The sequence below is a fragment of the Pavona decussata genome, unplaced genomic scaffold (assembly GCF_977016875.1).
Source record: "Pavona decussata unplaced genomic scaffold, jaPavDecu1.1 SCAFFOLD_235, whole genome shotgun sequence".
NCBI classification, from domain to species: Eukaryota; Metazoa; Cnidaria; class Anthozoa; order Scleractinia; family Agariciidae; genus Pavona; species Pavona decussata.
The window spans coordinates 216,658-237,760 of NW_028145640.1; the positions used below are offsets into that span (position 1 = coordinate 216,658).

At 37.8% G+C, this 21,103-nt stretch overlaps 2 protein-coding genes across 3 annotated transcripts; one reads left to right on the top strand and one right to left on the bottom strand.

Annotated features, from left to right (window-relative positions):
- Window positions 1-1,146: 1,146 nt before the first annotated feature.
- On the bottom strand, window positions 1,147-9,413 carry LOC146457941 (uncharacterized). Of its 2 annotated transcripts, none has more exons than XM_085091387.1 (6): window positions 9,164-9,413; window positions 7,680-7,777; window positions 6,939-7,008; window positions 5,067-5,111; window positions 3,536-3,646; window positions 1,147-2,857 (listed from the first exon to the last, which is right to left on the bottom strand). In XM_085091387.1, the coding sequence occupies exons 1-6, from the start codon at window positions 9,266-9,268 to the stop codon at window positions 2,804-2,806; spliced, it is 483 nt and encodes a 160-aa protein (XP_084947513.1). In that variant the 5' UTR covers window positions 9,269-9,413; the 3' UTR covers window positions 1,147-2,803. The 2 variants fall into 2 exon arrangements, with proteins under 2 accessions (XP_084947513.1, XP_084947514.1); XM_085091388.1 differs by having other exon boundaries at window positions 7,680-7,782; window positions 9,164-9,325.
- On the top strand, window positions 8,625-20,229 carry LOC146457942 (protein fuzzy homolog). Its single transcript, XM_085091386.1, has 16 exons — window positions 8,625-8,782; window positions 9,328-9,456; window positions 10,317-10,438; window positions 10,867-10,951; window positions 11,688-11,756; window positions 12,246-12,350; window positions 12,888-12,976; window positions 13,781-13,889; window positions 15,128-15,154; window positions 15,506-15,574; window positions 16,455-16,561; window positions 16,867-16,958; window positions 17,728-17,832; window positions 18,360-18,510; window positions 19,535-19,641; window positions 20,095-20,229. Exons 1-15 carry the CDS (start codon window positions 8,774-8,776, stop codon window positions 19,584-19,586), a joined length of 1,320 nt encoding a protein of 439 aa, XP_084947512.1. The 5' UTR covers window positions 8,625-8,773; the 3' UTR covers window positions 19,587-19,641; window positions 20,095-20,229.
- Window positions 20,230-21,103: the final 874 nt, after the last annotated feature.

Below are 21,103 nucleotides of genomic sequence, written 5' to 3' on the forward strand. Positions count from 1 at the left end.
AAATTCCCTATATAAATTAAAATCCGCACGTCTAAAATTTTCCGTTGTTACTGCAAGCTACACCGTCTACCTAACCCAATACAGCTAGTGCTCTCTTTGACATTTGATTCAATAATAAATAAAATAAAATGAAATAATAATTAAATTGGAATTTCAGTGGAATCCACAGAACGGCTTTTCTCTCCACTGTTTCCAGGTCGAATTGGAATTTCGGAATACAGTATTGGTTTTTGTGGAGGGAACAGAACAGGAGCCATCCTCGGAGACCCAGGGGCAGATAGTGGGGCTCAAAATGAAGTCAAAACGGGCGGGAAAAAATTCGACGAGCAAGTGCTTTCGTACTTTTTTCCCGCCCATTTTGACTTTGTCTTCGGCCCCACTAACTGCCCCTAGGTCTACCCTCCGAGGTCAGGATGAACCGGAGCACCGGAGAAAAACCCTGGGAGTGGGGACGAGAAGTCCAGAACCAACAACCAAGTAATCAAACTTGAATCAAAGTTCCTGTTAACACTTAATCGTGCTTTGAACAACTGGGCCCTGACCAATAACTCCTAGGATAACTACTCAAGGATAAAAAGGGGTTCCTAGAAGCAGATGATGTATTATTCCTTGATTAAACAGTCAGATCAGTTATTATGCAGGAAAAAAAAAACGCTTGCATGCACAACGAAGGTTGAGGTTCAATCATAAATAATTATTATTGGCAGGTGGGCAAGTTGTAAGGCTGCCTAACTTGTATTGTATTCCATAGTTCCCAGGTTCAAGTTTCACTCCATCCAACTCCTTAGATAAACTTGTGAAAAGCCATCTGACCTACCTCTTTTCAGTCGGGATATTTGACTGTTTAAGGACGGTGCCTACTTTTGTAACTGCACATACGTTCTGTGCATCTCAAGATACTTGGGCATCCTATAGGTAGTGCTCACTTATAGACCCTTATAGAGGAATATTTTTGCGCGGTTTAAAACTATACGGAGAAAGCAGAACTTAGCAAGTGCTCTTGGCATCCCAAAAGAAAATTAGGGGTAACCATGCATTTTTCAGAGATAATGAAGCTTCAATTTAAGGAAAAACTGCCATACATTGCAGTGCCTGTAAAAAGCTTGAGGTAGCTGGGTGCACTTCAGACCAGCAACTAAAAGGGCGTAAAAGCAGTCAGGCCCTTCTTGTCTTTTATTATTTATTACAAATTTACTGTACTTAGCTTTATATAAAACAGATGACTGTATACTTATTTATGTGATTCATATATACAATACATTGTTATTTTTTTTCTTTTTTAGGACAAATACTCTACATTTTTAGCATTTCCATTTAAATGAATTACGTCAATCATACGTGTAACAATACAGTCGTCCTGACGTGGAAGTAACCACAGTGTTACTTCATTACTGCTCTATGTCAGATGTGCCAACTCTACCGGATATGGGATGATCATCTCTCTGATCTCCCATATACGTAGGTTACCAAATCTCCCAGATAGAAGGGACTGTTGATCTTTCCTTTAAAATAAACGAAAATCTTAACCTCCGTTTTTCTCAAAATCCACAGAATTTCCCTAAAGTTCCAAATGCATGTTACAGCTCCTTGGTTGATTTCTGTACATCTTTCACCCAATCCATCACAGACATTTACAAAAACTAAAGGAAAGGGGGGTGGGGTTAACTTGGGCCTTTGGGGGGGGGGAGGAGTAGTAGGTTGATGATAGATGGGTGGCTCAAAAGAAAATCTCCAGATCTCATATTTCCCAAGGTTGGCATCCCTGGTATGTATATGTAACCAAACGTTTGCTATTGAGTGAATTTACTCTGATGTGTTCTCACAACAGCACTAACTACCAAAGGAAAGAAAACTTGACTGAATGCATGGTTGAATTATGGATTAGAAACAGCAGGGAAAAGCACATTATCTATGATACTGTGGTTCTCACAGTTTCTGGTTGGAGCTATGAAGATTAAAATCTACAAACAAAAAACACAATACCACAAATAAGATGTAATACTGTGGAACCTCGTTAATACAACCACCTTCGGGCTGTGAAAGTGTGTTTGCAATAACGGGGTGGTCGGATTAACAATGTTGTTAAACTAAGGAAATGACTTGAATTTCAATTCGTTTGGGGCACAAAAAAGAGGCCACATTAATGAGGTGGCCATAAGTCAGTGTTCCACTGTAATCTGATGAAAACCAGCAGTAAGTCCACAAGCAGGATGGTGTCAGTTGAAAAACGGTTCTGCAGTGCACAATCAGCAAGTTAATTAATTTCTTTTACATAAAAATAATGTCTATGAAATTGGGAGAGAACAAACTCATGACTTGACTACGATGCATGGACTATGTTCATGTAGGGTACGTGCATTGTGCAGCAATAATGCGCAGTTGCTGTATGCATGCACTTTCTTTGAACAGTACTGCTAACAACTTCTTTGATGTTTTGAAGAACCACAAGCAACTACTCTGGTACAATCGAAACCCACCGGCACTTCATAGACACCTGTGGCTATTAAATACAGCCACCTCATTGCTCTGCACTCACAGGAACAAACTGTTTGACTGCCTGTCAGACTTGTTTTAAAATGTAAAGTTTAGTAGAATAAAATGTCATTATTACTCAGTGGACACCATAGCAACCACAAAAAAGATTTTTGTGATTAAATTTAGTAAATGTTTGATAAAAAAAACTGTCTATAACAACAAGATGTCTGTATTCTGGGGATTTCCCAAAGTGAGCTCAAACTTAACATCCATCCTGCTGTCCATGCAGCATATCTTGTACAGTTGAAATCTTCTCTCCCTTCAAGTGTCACCTAATGTCGAATGGGTTTTGTATTTTTCCAAACTCAGCAAGAGGCCAAACCTGAAATTAAGCACATACCCTAGGCGTTAACAATTCTGTGTGCACTCGCGAAGGCACACAAGATTGAAACAAAATAAAAAGAAAGATATATTCAAATTCTGAAATACATTGAATGGTAAACATGAGAGCATTCTGGTTACTAGACTTTTGATTTGAATGGTCGTGCTTAGGGGTTTTGCAGACTCTGAAGCTAGAACCCTATAAGTACAGTTATCTCCCCCACAAAAAAGGTTCAGGAACCATCGGGTGAATCGGTTATCTGGGTGACATGCATTCAAATGGTAAATACATGTACAGACACACAGGGCCAATCAGTCTCCACAGACTTCACTTTACGTAAAACAGAAGCTTATCAGCTCTGAGCTCTCAAAATAAAATCTTATCTTTTACAGACCTTTCGTATTTTCTACATTTCACCGTGGATAATGGCAGGGATAACCCTGTGATGGACCAGTATCTCATCCAGAGGAAAGGAGCACTACTTCTACAGTGTAGCTGTCTATTGCTACAGAAACCTGGTTAAGCTCCTGGCCACTTACCATTGGGTTTAAAGCTTGACTTTACCTTACCATTTGTTGAACAAACAACATTTGTGTTAAAATTTTGTTTTAACTCTTAATAGCAAGATATCGGTCAAGAACAGTGGTACAAGGGAAATATACAACCGACTATGCTAACCTTAAAGCACGCTCGTCCTTGGATGAGCCCATAAGGAACTGCTCCAAAATGTCTGGAATCTTTTGAACATTCTGGATTGTCACCAAGAAGCCAAACATGTCCTTTTGGAATCTTGCATTGAAAAAAGAAAATGCATTTAAGGGTATTATAAAGTCCAACAGTATTACTTACAGTGCAACAAACTCAACCAGGGCCACCGAAAAAAGGGACACTTTGAAATTTAAAGAAATGTTCTCGTTTTTGATTGGTTTACAAATTACCAAAGCCAGACTTCTTAGTTGTAAACATGACCTGTGATTGACTGATCAATGTTGGGTGGCCCCGGTTGAGTTCGTTACACTGTAAATGAAAAAGGTTGACATGATTTAGAACTGACAGCATAATTCTACTTCATGTCAAATTTGAGGTCATTTGTTGACGTTATTGAATTTTTTTCTCAGTTTTTACACTTTTCACATGTGGCTTGCCCAAAACTTTGCTCCTTCTTTTTTTACCCATTTTCGATCACTTTGAATGGGAATTTGGGGGAACAAAAACAATTATGAAGGGCCACACTGAAGCAGCCCGGAAAGCTGCATGAGATGCAATGGAGAAAAACCTCCCCTCGTCCATGGAATTTTCACTAGATGCAGAAAAAATAGGGAGCTACACATGTATGTTTTGAGAACGAAGTGTGAAACAAAGTAATACAAAAAAATGAAGCAAATGAATGCAAAAATGATCTAAAATCCCACATATGTACAGGAAGGCCCCTCAAATGTTTTACCACATGAAAAGGTAATACTGACAATACCATATTTATTTGATTAAGCGCCCACCTCGAATAACCGCCCACCCTGAAAGCCCTAAAAGTTTATAAGCGCCCACCCCACCCCCCTCCCAATACAAAAAAACATTTCTGTAATAGCGCTATCCGATCGCGAAGTAAGAGGAGCATCAGTTGTGTTCCAAAGTTCATTTTGCATAGATACCGTGGTCAATGAACTTTTATATTGTTTGTGCCTTCTTTATGATAGCTTTTGCACTTTGTTTTGTCTTGTTGAAGCGAAATAAACTTGTTATGCCTTGTTTTGCAATTCTCTCAAAATGTCCTCGCTTGCTGAAAATGTTGGGAAAATTAAAAGCAACCACCCTTGAATAAGTTGCCCACCTCGAATCAGCGCCCAAAATTAAATAAGCACCCAGGGCGGTTAATCGAATGAATACGGTAAGTATAGGACAGTTTAATGAGTTGTGTTCAAACTGGATAAACAGATATTGTAATTATTAAGTCAGTCATTTGACCTCTGCGTACTCTGTACACACAACTGTATGTGTACAGCGTACATGTAGTGTACATGTCTTTACATCACAGCATCTATCTACAATATGAGGGACAACTGCAAACAATGTATACCAATAACAAGGCATTATCCAGGTGCTGGGAGGTACCCGAAAAATTAATCCCACTAGTTGAGGAGGTACCCATGCACCACATTAATGTATAGTGAAACTATGACAATTGTATGATGGCAAAAATGTAAAAACATACTTTGAAATCCTGCTCATCTGTGCCAGTTATGACTCTTTCCCCACTCTGATAAAACAAAATTAAAAAAAAAAAACACTTGAAATAAAAGGTTACCACAAGGGACAGACACACGAGAATACAATTAGATGCACATGTTGAGTTATCCTTAACTGAAGTTAATTTCTGATATGCATTCATATGTTAACATAACATAGATACAATGTACATTTAACTTTATTATCACGCAAAGATTACAGCCAAGGGTTAGACCCTCCGCTAATTGGGGACACCTACAATTGTAGACAAAACTGTTAAGAACCTTTTAGTCGACTGCCAATTTGACTGCTGTGGTGATAAATCAACAACTCAGTCCCCCCACACCCCCCTCCCCCCTCATCAAGGTTGGTCCACCACTGTAAAAGAGGCTGGGTCATCCCAAAGTCCAGTCTTTCAAGCAACATTGAATGAGGGGGAGGGAGAGGGGGAGTGAAGGTTTGCTACTCTCCAGACAGCATTTTCCTTAATGGAGATTGAAATACAGAAATAAATAAAAACAATAGAAATACATAATTAGTGATAACAATAATTATAATAAGTGATAATTAGTGACCGAGAAAGCAAAGCATTAAAGCTCAGGTGGTGCACAGTGTGCAGTTTGTGCATGCACATACTGTACAGTCGAACCTCCACTAACGACCACCTCTCCACAACGGCCACCTCTCTACAACGGCCACATTTTTTGGTCCTGGTGGACAGTCCATACATTAGCTCTTGTTTAAACCTCTCTACACCGGCCACCTCTCTACAACGGCAACGGCCACTAAAGCGCGTCCTCAACTGCCAAAATAACCCCTCGACAATGGCCAGTACAGTTCTTTTTTGTAAAAACTTTTTTTTATAAGCTGATGCAGTAATCAACATTTGTCTTCGGAACATTACGTTTCTGTATCAATTTTAATGATATACGTATTTTGATTGTGTTCCATTTATATGCTGCAGTAAGCATAAATTGTCTACAATAATAGTAGCGAATGTTGCGAACCTTGTTCGTTTCGTCTTGTTAACATTTTGATTCAAAACATTATTTACGTTTTATTTTGTATTTTATCTATATATATTATTTAAGATTGGATTGCCACTATAGGCTACAGTAAGCATGAACTTGGCACAATAAACATGTTGTACTTCCCGAAAAAAAAGGTGTCATATTACTACCCTACCTCCCCATAACGGCCACCTCTCCACAACGGCCACTTTCTTCTGTCCAAGGTGGCCGTTGTGGAGAGGTTCAACTGTACTTGACAAAAGCTCAATCTTTCGGTTCTCACTTCCGTGGTCTACAACAATTACTACTTGTCCGTCTACCCACAATAGGCCTCACAATTTGGGAAGGCATTTATACACATACATTTTGGAGGACAGACTTCCATGTGTTATGCAGCCACTCAATGAAATCATAGGAAGCTAGCTTCCCTTGCAAAAATAATTATCAGACACTATGCACAATATTTATGTAAATGTTATGTCATTAAGCTATGTAAAGAGTATGTTGTGAGCATTAGAAAACTATGTTGAACTAATTTATTGATGTTAGATGGCCACCTTTGGTTGCTAGGCAACACAACTGGAGAACAATGGGTGGGGCATTAACAATGCACTCAACTCAAATTATGCATTCCAATTATCATAATTATACACCCTGTAAACCTTCACGGACAAATGGCATATCTTATTGGTAAAAAAAGAGTGAGGTTTGTACAGGTAGAAGCATTTGGGTTATACTATCAGATATTTTACCAAACAAAACAACCATGAAGTTCAACTTAGCTTTTAGACAGGTACTGCCTATGGTCATTAGCAGTAAATGGAAAATTTGACAAAGAGTTTACCAACCATTGCAGCAATCCTCTTACACAGAAAGCATTTTGGGTCCTCTGGAGATCGCACTATAACAACATCACCTCTGTAAAAAATATAAGCAGTGATTGTAAATAATAGTTAAAATTCTATGAACAATGAAAGAGCATCGACATGCAGCAATAAATTCTTTAATCCATTTTGTAAAATGTCTGAAGGGGCAAAAACCTGATCTTTATTGGTGAAACATGTATAATTACCCCATACATTAGAATTTAATGAAACAACCGTTAACATTTAATCTTGATCTATCAAGTATCATAATATTAAGTGCAGATAACAAGAATGGACTAGTGGGTAAATGCATTGTCAGCTGTCTCAAAATATCTGTATGTCAGCAGCTGCATAGCAATTTTTCTACCTTCAGTTAACAATCCAGAAATGCTAACCTCTGACCAGGAATCTAAAGTGGTCAACCCCAAGTGGTCTCTCTATTATTTTGTTGCTGTTGTTTTTTGTTTGTCTGTTTGTTTGCCATCTCCCCTCGCTACACTTTTGCATTCTTAACTATTGCTACTATATTCTACTGTTATTTTCCCTGTTATAGTTAAAAACATTTTGAGAAAACTAGCATTGTGCAAAAATGCTTAATATGTACCTTTGATGCACGCATTTACTATTTTTGACTGAAAAAAGTTCTCGTTGTACTGATGTACATGCAGACTCTAAAGTAAATTTTGTCTACATCTTCATTGTGTATGTGTGTATACTACTTACTTTTTTATAGTCCTCAGCTGTGCACTTAAATGCTCTGTGATTATTAGATCTCCATCCTTTTTCACATTGAAAGTAGGGATCATAGAAGGCCCAAACAGCTGCACTGGGACAAAAACATATGAATTCAGCCTCAAAAACACATATACCTCGTAATGACACTTAGACCTCAAAGAAAATATGAGAGCTTATAGTCTCATCGAGAGCTCAGTGATAAAGTATCCAACTAGGGAAGACTTCTTCACTATTAAATTTTCTGTCAGTTTGCGTATTCAATGGATAAGGGGGTTAGTTTCTGAAGACTGCTGTGCTGTATTTTCAACAGAGTTGATAACTAAAGTTAATTTGGCTACTATAAAAAGATTGGAATGCTAAGGTTTCAAGTGTTAGTCTTCCTCAGAGTGAATCATCTCTTTTACAGCAGCCAAATTACCATATCAACTCTGTTGATTAAACCAAACTTGTATTCAATGGTTTCATTCAATTAGACAGACAAAAGCAGACATCTTCAAGTAACCAGTGATGCAATTTCTCGAAAATTTTAGTCTCCACCCTTTGATAAGCCCCTCCAGGTGGCTTCAAATTGAACAATACTTCCCTCCCACTAACAGGTTTAAAATAGAGCATTAATTTCTGGTAAAATGCTCTAACTCAGCTTTGCGGAAAGAGCAAAACAAACAAACCTTTGTTTATTGAAAATTGAATTTAAAGTACATATAAATAAAAGCATTGCATAATAATAATAATTAATACATTCTGAACCCACACAATGGATGTCCTTAGGGTGTCAAACTCTCAGTATACAGTTATTAATCAAGAAACCTCGTTAACGTAAGTGTTTTAAGTTATATTGAGCTAATAGCAATGTTGCTTCAAAATAAATAACAATGTTTTCAAAAGAAATTAGAAAAATGGGGTCAGAGATCAAATTCCAAATATGAAGTTTCCTGATCTTTTGTACGCGGAGATGAAATTGGAGATAAGAGCAAGGAATTTGCAATTTGAGTGGCCACCTTAACAAAACAAATGCCTTGGTCTTGCAATTCCAATTAAGAGTTACGATCGCTATCTCGAAATCGTGGAATTTATACCTCAACATGGACGCGGTGAGTGAAAATGTTGGTGCATTTACCACTGTATTTTCGAATCTTATATCTGACCTTAGTTTTTTTTTTACCAAAGTAGATAGTTAGGGTACCCGATATCTAAAAAGATATTGACTAGCGTAATGTCGCATATGCAAATTATTTCCAAAGAATCATGATATGATCATCGATCGATCATTGCTATCAGAATTTCTTTTAAAACCGCATTGAGTCCTCTAGTTTCGTTATGCAAGTTTAACACGCTGGCGACACACAGTCTAATATTTTATATCGCAATCGACTACATATGAGTAGTAGCTCGGGTCATCACCCGGAACCTTAGCTTAAAAATAATTAACAGTCGAGAATGAATTTGAACAGTCTAGAGACTAGTTTACGTACCACGGTACATTCCACCACATGTTCCAAGATACAGTTAATATAGCAGAAACAGCTAACAGTCACCACACCTCCGTACAACACCTTACACGCCAATCTCGTAGCCATTTGGCAAATTTCATGCTAGACATAACATAAGCTACAACTCTCCGCCATCTTTGTTTTAGTTGACACCATTCTTTCGAAGCCTGGACGCATGCGCGTGGAGGGAGTTCAATATGGCGGCCTATTTGGTTTGTTTGACAACGGAAGGTGGAATTCCACTTTTCACTCGCACTAAGGGGAATCTACCGCAGGTGAACTGCTTTGAATTAAATAACTTGATTGTAATAATATTTTCTGTAAATACTAGCGGCAAAGTTCTAAATTGTTGTCCTGGAAATGATCAAATCAAGTTCCACAAAGTTTCAGTAACACGTATTAAAGACATTGAACAGTACTAGTGTGGGGGCAGTTTAGTTTTTCTTTTTTCGTATATCAGTAACACAGTAACCTGAACTTATAACTTGTACAAAAGTAACTTGTGCATGGCCCCTGCAGTCTTCAAATGCCATGGATGCCGTCTGTTGCTTAACTTTTAGTGCCAAATTCTGCAAATTGTATGCGCAAGTCATCTCGAAATTTTGATTGCATGGAAAAATTAGATCAAAACATTGTATGTAAAAGGATAACGATCTAACTGCTCACCTGGTTAAGTGTGAAATATGTGGCTTTGTTTAACCATGTACCAAGTTTTTAATTAGTCGACATGTTTCAGTACATTTGATCATTGGATGGATACTTGCGCTATAGCTACTGTAACAGTGTATAACAAATCTCATGTAATGTTATTATTAAATTATTATTATTATTATTATTATTATTATTATTATTATTATTATTAATTTATTAACTGTTAACAAAGATTGTTTTTGTTACTCAAATGTTCCCACCATTGAAACAAGAGATCAGAACTTGCTTCAAAAGCCAAATGAATACACCTCTGGTTGGCACATTAATATGATTTTAGTTGTTAGGGTTAAGCACTGAATTTGGATGGTTAGCTTTCGTGTAATGTTTGGGACACTGCATATCTTAAGCACTGATTTTAATTAATTTTAATTAGTGACTAGGCTAAGACAGCAATAAGTGACAAGATTTTGTTGTTCGTTAATAGTTACCTTTCCCTGTGATTGGTTCACTCAATGGCGTCTGCATGTTCGCAAACAACCAAGATGTATCTCTACTAAACACCGTAACAGAGGATGCCAAAGTTGTCTGGAAGGTCTTCAATGAGAAGTAATTCTTACATAACATGTTACTGAGCTGTCTAATTTAAATGCTTGTACTGTCAAATCCCTTTATTACAGACACCCTTGGGACTGCAAGTTAGTGTCTTTCATAAGGCGAGTCCATGAAAGCGGAAGTTGATTTCAGTCAAATTAACGTCTCTAATTTATTTTACTGGGGATTTAGCTGTTCTCCATATTATCGGAGTGTCCGTCATAGCGATGTGTTCGCAAGGTGAGAGTTGACTGTACACACAGAGTATGCATGGCAACCTCATCCAGGTTAAAATAGTTTTCCACCAAATAGCATATTTGGGCCTTTCATAGAAAGTATAAACGAAGGTTGTTGAAAAATGTGGTGTTACTTTTTTCATGGTCACTCTCATTTGCTGCATGTCCAGCAGATGACTTGCATTACATAGTTACAATTATTTGCAGGATCACCTTAATAATAGTTACTTCTGATGACAGCGCAAGCGACTTGCATCTAAACAGACTGTTGGAATTTGTCTTTAATTCCATGGTGAGTATTATGTTTAAGTCTGTTTAGAATAGAATTCCTCAATTTTTTAAATCCTTATAGAAATTTTGCTGTTAAATGCTAACAAATGTTATTTAACTATTGATGTGTTTCTCATTGGTTGGTGCCATTGTCCGTGTTCTTGCATTCTTGGCTGGATGGATGGAAACTCAGGAATCCCGACATGTTTACAGTTGCTGGATTTTAATGATACATGTTTCCACATTAGAGAAATGTAAAGTTAAATGTATTCCTGATCTGTAAATATTCTGTACTGGAAAACCTGAATTACCAAATTTTCATCGCGCTAGTAACGACATACAGTGTACGCTCAGCATGTATTTTTTCTTCTGTTCTTATGCCAAAATCAGCTATATTTTTACTTTTCTTGTCCCTTTGTAATCACTTGTTCCCTCTATGCTTATTGTTACACTGTAATTAGCTTCATTGTATACTCCTTGTACTGTATTTATTTCACACCCACCAGCAGGTTTTCTTTACTGAAGATAGATGAAGTTTTATCCAAAACGTGTACATGACTGTATAACTATAAAAATGCTGTAACTTTTATAAACAAAAACCTCTAAATTACCAAGTATAGCTTTTGGCTTCTCTCCAGAGTCACGTGGTGTCTAAGTTTATGTTATATCAAGATTATACTGTACAGCAGCAAGAAAGGCTGATCAATGACAGGATTGGAGGAATATAACTGTTGACCAGCATTATTTCATTCTGTCAGGTTTTATTATTAGGAATAGATGAGCTCACATCTATCAGGAATGTAGAACTCCTCAAAAGGGAGCTGCGGGTGAGTAAACGTGAGATTTGTGATTTAATCGACCTCTTGTTAGTACTTGACATCAAGCTGTTTTCATTGACCAATCACAGTGAAGGGTGTGACTGATTTTGCCAGGGCAAGTAGCAAATGTTTCTGGACATCAGCATCAAATTTCTCCTTGTAATATCAATGCTTGTTCAACCAATAAGGTCATGAGAATTAAGGATATGATCACCCAAGGTGAATTTTCTTGATATTTTAAAAAACATTTACCTAGTACTTTTATAAGAAAAGTATGGGAGAAGACAAGAGAGTTTGTTCTTTGATATTAAGTGTAATAGGAACCAGACCTTAAGCAACTGGTCACTGATGAGCACCTACAACTGCACAATAATTTCTCCTTTTAAAAAAATAGGTACAAATTACTCAACATGGAAATCTAGGATAGATGTGATGCATTGTAATAATATGTTCACAAGTGTCTGGGTATATCTTGTTGTTTCGTCCTTTTTTTTTCAGTGTTGTTACAGTTTGATTGACAGCCTTCTGGAAGGCACAGATTTAACAGGAAACATAGCTCAAGCAGTTGATGTCATTCTTTGCCCTGATGTGTCCTTTCTGCAGGTTCAGTCCTTTAAAACCTATTACATAGAATGAAAAATAAATAAAAATAAATCACTTTATTTAAGTATCAATATATTTGGTGCAGAGCACTAATTGCATCATAGGGACATTTTCCAGATTGAATTTGAATTTAGAAGTGTTAGTTTTTGATGGGAGGGTAAAACTGGAGCATTCTGAGAAAAACCACTCGGAGCCAAGGACGATAATTCACAACAAAGTCAACCCACATATGACACCAAGTCCAGAAGTTGAACCCGGCGATATTGGTGGAAGGCAAGTGCTCTCACCACTGCACCATCCCTGCTCCCTGCCTTCCCTTATGTTATGGTTTAAATTTGTTTTTGGTAGGAAAATTTTCAATGGAAAGTTTTCATTTATGTCTATAATGTAACTATTATTTAAATGTTTCGAGAAAGTGGCGTGAGATTTGCCAACCAATCACAGCGCTTAGTAAAGCGAAACCAAAGCAAATGTGAATCACTTTCAACACTCAATTGAAAACCACACAAATTATACAGCATTTTTCTTTGTTTACAGGAATTTCTTGATGCCTTTGCAACAGCAGTTAATAGTGAGTTTGGATGTCTGCTTGTGATGGGCAAAGTGGCTGTGGCAACAGAACGTTGGTAAGCAACATGGATGTCCAGTCTAGCTTACTATATAAACTCTTACAGCTGTACTGTAGTGTACATGTAAATATGCAACAACGTTTGTCACATGACAATCAGGCTTTAAGCCCAAATAGACCTTCTTTTGGGTTATTTCAATTTCAAGGCAAAACACACTTCAGATGGTCTTTTCAAAAACGCTTCAATTGTTGAAAGATTATGAACAAAAAAGATATGCTAGTGCTGTTACACAGGCTACAAACAATGATTAGATTATCTTCTGCACAAAGGCGTATTGATAATAATCAGTAATTTAGCAATCTCTGGACAAGCAAAATTTCTAACAATGGCTACTGTATGTTGTTTTAAGGACAGTGCCTACTTTTGCTACTGCGCATACGTTCTGTGCACATGCATTCTGTGCATCTTGTGATTCGATGCGATACTCGGGTTTCCTATGGATAGTCCTCAGTAAATTATACAGGAATATTTTTGCACGGTTTAAAAGTGGAGAAAGTAGAAATCAGCAAGTGCTCTTGGTATCCAAAATGAAAATTGGGGGTAACCATGCATTTTTCAGAGAGAATAAAGCTTCAATTTGGAAAAAAAAATGCCATACGTCGCTTTGTATTTTACGGCTTTATAGAATAATTGTTGCTTAATTATCTCTAAAAAATGCGTGGTTACCCCCAATTTCTTTTTGGATTCCAATAGCCCTTGCTAAGATCTGCTTTTCCCACATAGTCATTAACCCCGCAAAATACTGTGGTATTAGTAGGCACTGTCCTTAAAATGTGACTTCTATTTCCTGTTGTCTCTTAGGTGGGAGTTAACAGGCCTGGAAACAGTGCTGTTATCATTTCTTGTTAGATCATTGCCACCTTGTTCTTCGCGAGATATCCCAGTGTATCTTCCTTATGGTAGTCCAAAGGTAATGATCAATAAATTATCACTCATAGCGTTATTCTATGAAGTTGTTTCAGTCACTGAAATACTTAACAAGAATGATTTGCTAATACATAGACAGGCAAAATATCACAGTAAAATTAAATGCCACTATCATCACCTTTTGTTTGTCTTTTCAAATACTTAAGGATGGTGAATCCTTTTGCTACATCACATATGTTCTGTGTAGTTGAGGATAGTTCCAAGAAGTACAGGTTTCGTGAAGGATGGTGCCTAGTAGTACAAACTAAGGTGCCTTTGCACAGTTTATGACAACGTGGCAAAACCAGATCTTAGCAAGCATAATTGGAAACCCAAAAAAATTGGAGGTACAGGTAACTACCCATTTTTTGAAGATAATGAAGCTTAAATTTGGAAGAAAATGCCATACATTCTTATGTAATTTAAAGCTCTTTATAATCATTGTTGATTAATTATCTCTGAAAAATGTGTGGTTACCCTCAATTTTCTTTTTGGATTCCAAAAGCCCTTGCTAAGGTTTTCTCTTTCCACATACATGTAGTCATAAACCTCTCAAAAAAGTACTTCTGTATTAGGAGGCATCATCCTTGAGTCAAAATATATAAAATTGTTAAAAAGCATCCAATAGTCTGACTCTGTCTGTACATACTCTGATGTATCAATTATGTATTTGCAGGCCCAATCCAGACCAAAATTTTTACAGAAGCATTGTAAAAAATGAAAAATACAAAAACAATATAAATGTCCCTTTACTTGAGCTCATTCATTTACAGTTTTACACTGCCTTTTAAATACATTACTCATATACATGTACATCAAACTCGACAGTACATGTGACTTCAAATAAGTACCAGAGGTCCATATAGGAGAAATTTCTCCCACTCAGTCTGATACAAAAATCCACCATTGCCGAACCTGTTCAAGACTATTTCTTGAAAATCTTTTCCATTGAAAGGTCTCGGCATTTTGTTAACTAAGTGCCAGGTGCTTGGACTAAACTTTACACTGAACCCGGCAATGTTACCTGAGTGTATAATGGCTTTGGGCAAAATTGTTTTCTCTATAACTACTGCACATTTTATATAAAAGTTCACCTCATCTAAAAGTTCTTGCCTGGTAAGATAACCAGCACGTGATTTGATACCTAGTAAACGTATAGCAACTTGCAACCAACATTGTCTTCAAGTTGAACATTTTAGAATTGAATTCAGGGCATTTTGTAATACTTTCATCTTTTTTCAGGTTCCTCACAGGCTTCTAACATTCCAAGTAAGTTAATGTACTTTTTGTTTGATTTCAAACCAGGTATCTATATCCACTCATTAAAAACAGCAAAAAACAACAAATGTTTTTTAGGGACTCTACCTGAGTGTCCATGTTCTAGTGTAGTTATGTTGTTGTTGAACTTTGTTTTCAGTTTTTTGAAATTTCTTCAAACATGATTCCAAATGTGTTTGTGTAATTGGCAAAGTTACATGCATCTTGAATTAACTGTGTTTCATAGAAGTGGCCTTTGAATATAAAATTGTACTGCTACATGAAAATATGATCTAGTAAATTATACAGGTAACAGTTTGTCTTATTTTGTTAATTAATGCACTGTCTTTTATTTTTTTGCAGCTCATTGAAGGTGTGGAGGTGTGTGTAATATGTGGGCCTAGGCCATCACTCCAGGACACTGAGACTAAGGTACAATACTTTAGGCTACAGCTCTGGGGAGACCTGCACCGTTTGCAACATCTTACATGGTTGGTGGAGAGGAGAAAAGAACAAACAACAGAACAATGCTTCTAGCCCTAAAAAACAATTTATTCTGCGCCTACCCCATGCCTCCTAGTTGTGCTCAGTTAAAAATATCATCATTGTTAAGACAACTTCCACATGGTATCAAGTATACGTAACGGAAAAGGCACAAAACAAAGTCACACCATCTTTTTGTGACGTTTCGGCTTACTAGGACAAGCTGTTTCAACCATTGTGGTACTAGTCGTTGGCATCTTTGATATACCACACAAGCACGACTGAGTTAAGCAAATAATGTTACTGAATACCAGGTAAAGCAGCCCATTACATAGAGTTTCTATTCAACACATTCCAAAACTTCGAATATAAGCCCCTCCAAACTGTGTTCATTCAACACATGTGGGCAGCTGAATAAAGCAAGGATTCTACTGCATGTCAGATAAAATAGCCGTTGCCATGGAGTTCGCAATAAACATACTGCCAAAGTTTAGATAGAAGCCCCTCTGAAGAGTAGTCTCACCATCCCCCCCCCCCCCCCCAACCTCACACACACACATCAGTTAATTGGGGAAGGAGTATGACAGGCATGCAATCCAATACGAATTTCTTTTTCAACTTTAAAACAGTTTTAGGTGTTTTTTTTTTTGGGCATCTGTATGGTTAAAGTCACATCTTTGCTTTGTGAATGAATTTTTTATGTCTCTGTGGTTGAAATGGACATTTGATTCAAAATTTTTAATTAATTTTAGTGAGCAGCACTAAACATGGTGTCAATTCTAAGTGCTGACTGTGCCACTTGAAAATGATGCATTTTTTCTCTGTGTAGTTCTTGGATCAGTACTGGAGACTTGCAGTAGACACACTGAAATCCAGCCGCAGGTCACACCCAAGAAATCTTCCTGCTGACATGGTTCTTGATAGTGGAATCTTAGGGTATGTTGCAACACTCCAACTTTGTGTTCACTGATAGATGATCAACAGGAGCATCATCATTGACTTCAGATCACTCAGTTGTCTGTTTCTAAGATTCTCTGATAGCCTGACAGCAGACTTAGGGAAATACAGCTCACTACTTTATTGACCCAGTTGTTCATACAATTTGTATCGTTGTTGAAATCAGTAGAAGTCCTCAAACGCCAAGGTTGAAATGTAAACTCAAAAAGTTGCCAGGCATATACAGTGTATGTTCAGTTCAGTGGCTAGCATTGCATGATAATCGGATTGTGATTTTGTTGAAGGTTTTTGTTGGTGAATACAGATGAAAGGAAGTGCTTGTCAAGTGTGCATCCATCAGGAGTGATGACTGGTGTAGACCAGAGCAGCTCATCAGGTACAGTGAAACAGCTTTCACTCTTTCAGCCCCAATATCAACATATCAACCTGTATATTCTCCTCACTGCCCTCCTTATATTTCTTATGCTACTAGTTGGGAGATTTTGTCTAAAAATTAAAGCGTTTCATCTTTGGTGATTATTTCCTTTATTCTCCTGACTTAAATGTTTAATCAAGCAGCAACATTGTTAGGAGAAAATAGATGTTGATCACCACTAGGTTTTAAAGGGTTAAGTAGTCGTAATAAATTATATTGAGATGTTTGTGTCGTCAGCTTTTTACTTTTTTGGAAATATGTCTGGAGATAGAGTGCAACATCACTCACCATCATTGTCATTGCAGATATGATACTAAAACAAGGAGATCCTTCTCCTTTAATATGGCAACTGCATTGTTGGAACTTGAGCAAAATTTGCACAAAATACAGCTGTAGACCAATTTAGATATATAATGTTAAGATATTAACTTGGTAATGAGGCTTAGGGGAATAACCAAAGTCTATGAAAAATTTATTTTTTCACTGTACAAGCCTGTATCTTCCTAGAAGAAGAGAATGTCATTCTAGTCTATGAACAGTCCCATAGTGAGTAAGTGCAGAAATATTACCTTCCTTGTGGAGGGAAGAGGCAATTTTCTCATGCGCTCACACAGTTTTCGCTCACTTTACTATGCCGAAGAAAAATATGTGAATGTTTGTAGTCTAATGTTATTGACGACCAGAAGGAACATATGAAGTTCACCCAATAATTGCTTTTTTTTTTCTACAGGAGGTGGAGTATCCACAGCTAAGAGAAAGTCCATCTTGGTGGCATTTTACAAGTCAGTAGTAGGAACATTGTTTCCACCCCAGGAGTCAGCCACATCTGTTCAAGGTATGGCCCATCCCCATATGCCCCCCCCCCCCCTCTTCCATAGGGGGGGGGGGGGTGAATTTTAGACGCTAGGTCTGGAAAAAGGTCCCGGAAAATTGTATATTTTGGTCTGAAATAGGGTTAGCGTTTGAAGAGCAAAGTAGCAAAGTAGTTGTTTGAAGAACAAAGTAGTGCGTGGGGGGGAGGGGGCAATCAACACTGTTTGTCCTGAGTTCATTGCTGGATGTGTGAGAAACATTGGAAATTGGTGGTAAGCAGGGAAGCATGTGGGTTGAGTTTATTGTTGGTCCTTGTCCTTGTTCCAAGAGGTTTATCTCCAGGTACTTCGGTTTTCCCCTCTCCTCAAAAACCAACATTTCCAAATTACAATTTGATCCGGAATCTAAGGGCCAAAGGTTGGTCAGTCATAACAGACTGTTAAGTGTCACCCTTGTTAAGCAAAGTTGACTTACTGGACATGGCAGGTTAAGTTGTTACAGACCTAGAAGGTAAAGAATCATGCTAAGCATAACTGTGGTTCCTTTTAGGTGAGCCTTCATGTGACTTGCACGACAGTCTCCCTCATCAAGCCATGGAAACTTACATGTGCAGTAGTGACCACAAGTGTTATGCAATAAGAAATGCAACACATGAACTGTTCCTACTCTTCTCTCCAGATGTTCCTAATTATGCTCTTGGGTAGGTTTATATTGTTTTGCATAGCCTGATTAAAGGGGAAGTATCACGCGAATTTGATGTCATTTAAAAACCAAAAATTATTTGTGTGTCAACAGAAACAAAAAAATAATAATTTTCTAGCTTCGTTATAAAGTATCACCCCTATGCACTAAAACTGTCGATTATACATGTAAGTGCCTTTAGCCAGAGAAAGAGTAGGCCGGTATGGATTGAAACTTGAAAAATGTCGGCTAACGTTTTTCAAGTTCTCGCATTTTTGTTTCCAAAATGCGCTAGAACAGATCACGAGTTGTTCATCAAGAATTGAGTTCATTTCTTTCCTCTCGTTGTTCTATAATTATTTTGTGGCTAGGTGAAGGTCTTATTTCACCATTTTTAACAAAAGAGGTCAAAAACCAAAATGAAACTTCCCATGTATCCTTTGTCACGTATAATGCGCCATTTGGAAGTGGAACAAAACGTGGCATGAAATTCCGTGATTGTAAGGTAAATGACTGCAATTCGCCATCACTTTTCATCCACTTAGCCAAACATAGTGTTGAAGAACTTCGAGTTACTCCAAAATGATTCTGAGACTGGTACAATCAAGAAATCCACTGTGCGGAAAAAAGATAGCAGCTGTACATTTTCCCACAATACCTTGCGAACCTAAAACAGCCAATAGGCACATAGAAAGCGATATTTTTGGCGAAATTTGTCCCTGTACTAACAGCATTGTATATGCTAGGTTTGACGTTTTTAGAACTTTACTCACAGGGATCCGCACAAGCGGCGTGTCTGTTTGTATGTTCGAAATATAAAGAAATGTATCGGAATATTGAAGAGTCTTAATATCGTAAATTTTATATAGAGCAATGTCTATTTCAAAGCTCATAATAAACGTAAACCTACCTCAGTTATTGTGTATTGTCGTTTCTGCGGCTCAAAATGGCGAATTTGAGCGATCTGGTGGGTTTTGTGTTGACTGTTACTACACGTTATAAGAAGGAGAATTGATTGAGTAACTTGACGTGATTTGTTGTAGGTCTCTAGCCAGCAGCACACTTACTGTTCTAACAAAAGGCAAACTGGTTTGACCCCGGATGTACAGTGTCGTAGTCCTTCCACGGCATCCACTGCAATTACAGCGCAGTAAGTAGCACTTGTCTAGCTGTCACATCTACGTTAAAAGGATTCTTTTGTTGTGGGGCAGACATTTGACTCAACTATCTGCCTTTGGGTCTCCGAGGATAGGTCCGATCCAGAATAGCACCATCACGCCCACTCCTTCGTTTCCACTCCCCCACTGCAGAACCACAATTTCTTTAGAAACTAACTCCCTTATCTGTCAGTGTTATTAGACAGATGTTTGATAATTGCATGCTTTCCCTACGGAATAAGAGTGAACGTAGCAGAATCCACAAATCACATGTTCAGTTGTCAAATCTGCACAGTTTGCTTTCCGAGACGTGTTATCTATGCACTTCAGTGGCTTAGTTTTCTTAAGGGCTTTCAGGCAGTCCGACGATCCTCTGGCATCTTACTTCCAAGCAAAGAAGTAAAACAGACGCCAAATTTATTGACTTGCATTTCTGTCGTTTGTAGGTGGTGGCAGTTTCGACAACTGGCAGCTCGCGTTACACATTCAGCAAAGACGGACGGACGGACGGACGGACGGACGGACGGAATGAGGATGGCGACAGCAACAAAGTCGATTTATTATGGGATATAAGTTTTCTTCTAAGAGATCAAGTAGCTTCCCACGCAGTTGTTGTTGTTATTGTTTGTGGGAAGGAGGATAATGCGACTACCTAAAATCGACTACGTGGGAAGCTAAGTGATCTCTTAAGGAAATAGCAGGCTGTGAACAGGCTATTTCAATCATCAAGCATGCATCATTGTCCTTTAGAACATATCAAGCCTTCTTTTATATAGTTGTAGTAATTAACTTTCTGTTACTGTCTTTTTCTGCTTTTTACGCGCAATTGGAACTTTCTTGAGCTGAGGCAAATATATATATAAAAAAATATTAAAAATATTACCTTCAAGAGAATCCTGGATTGTGAAATGATTTAAGTCGACGCCTTCCTTTGCGTGATACTTAAAACAACATCGCTACATTTGGATGTAGAGAATGGTTTGTAAATAGTATATTTATTTTATGACGTTTTGTAAATAATTAAAAATAAAGATATTTTGTTAGGAAAACAAGTGTGCAAAGCCTTGCAAAATCTTCTTCCCTTTCGCAACTGTATTATTGGTAATATCGGGAGGCCTTCGTGGCTCTTGCTCTGTCGTTCTATTGTCAAAGAGGAAAGTACAAACGAATGTACTTGCGGCACAATATTCATTTGTATCCTTCACATTCACATTGCCGCAGTTAGCACCATAATCACCCACGACTTATACTTGCTACCTTCTGGCTTCGTAGCTCAGTCGGACGATCAAATCCGGTGGTCGTGGGTTCGATACCCGCCGAGGTCGGATGTGTTTTTTCCTTTGCGTCGTGCGATCTCCCTGATTTCCTTACCAGGGCTAACCGTCAGTGGGAAATTCATTGGTTCACTTAAAATTAAGCACTTTAACATACACTGTAGAGTTAACTATCTGATCC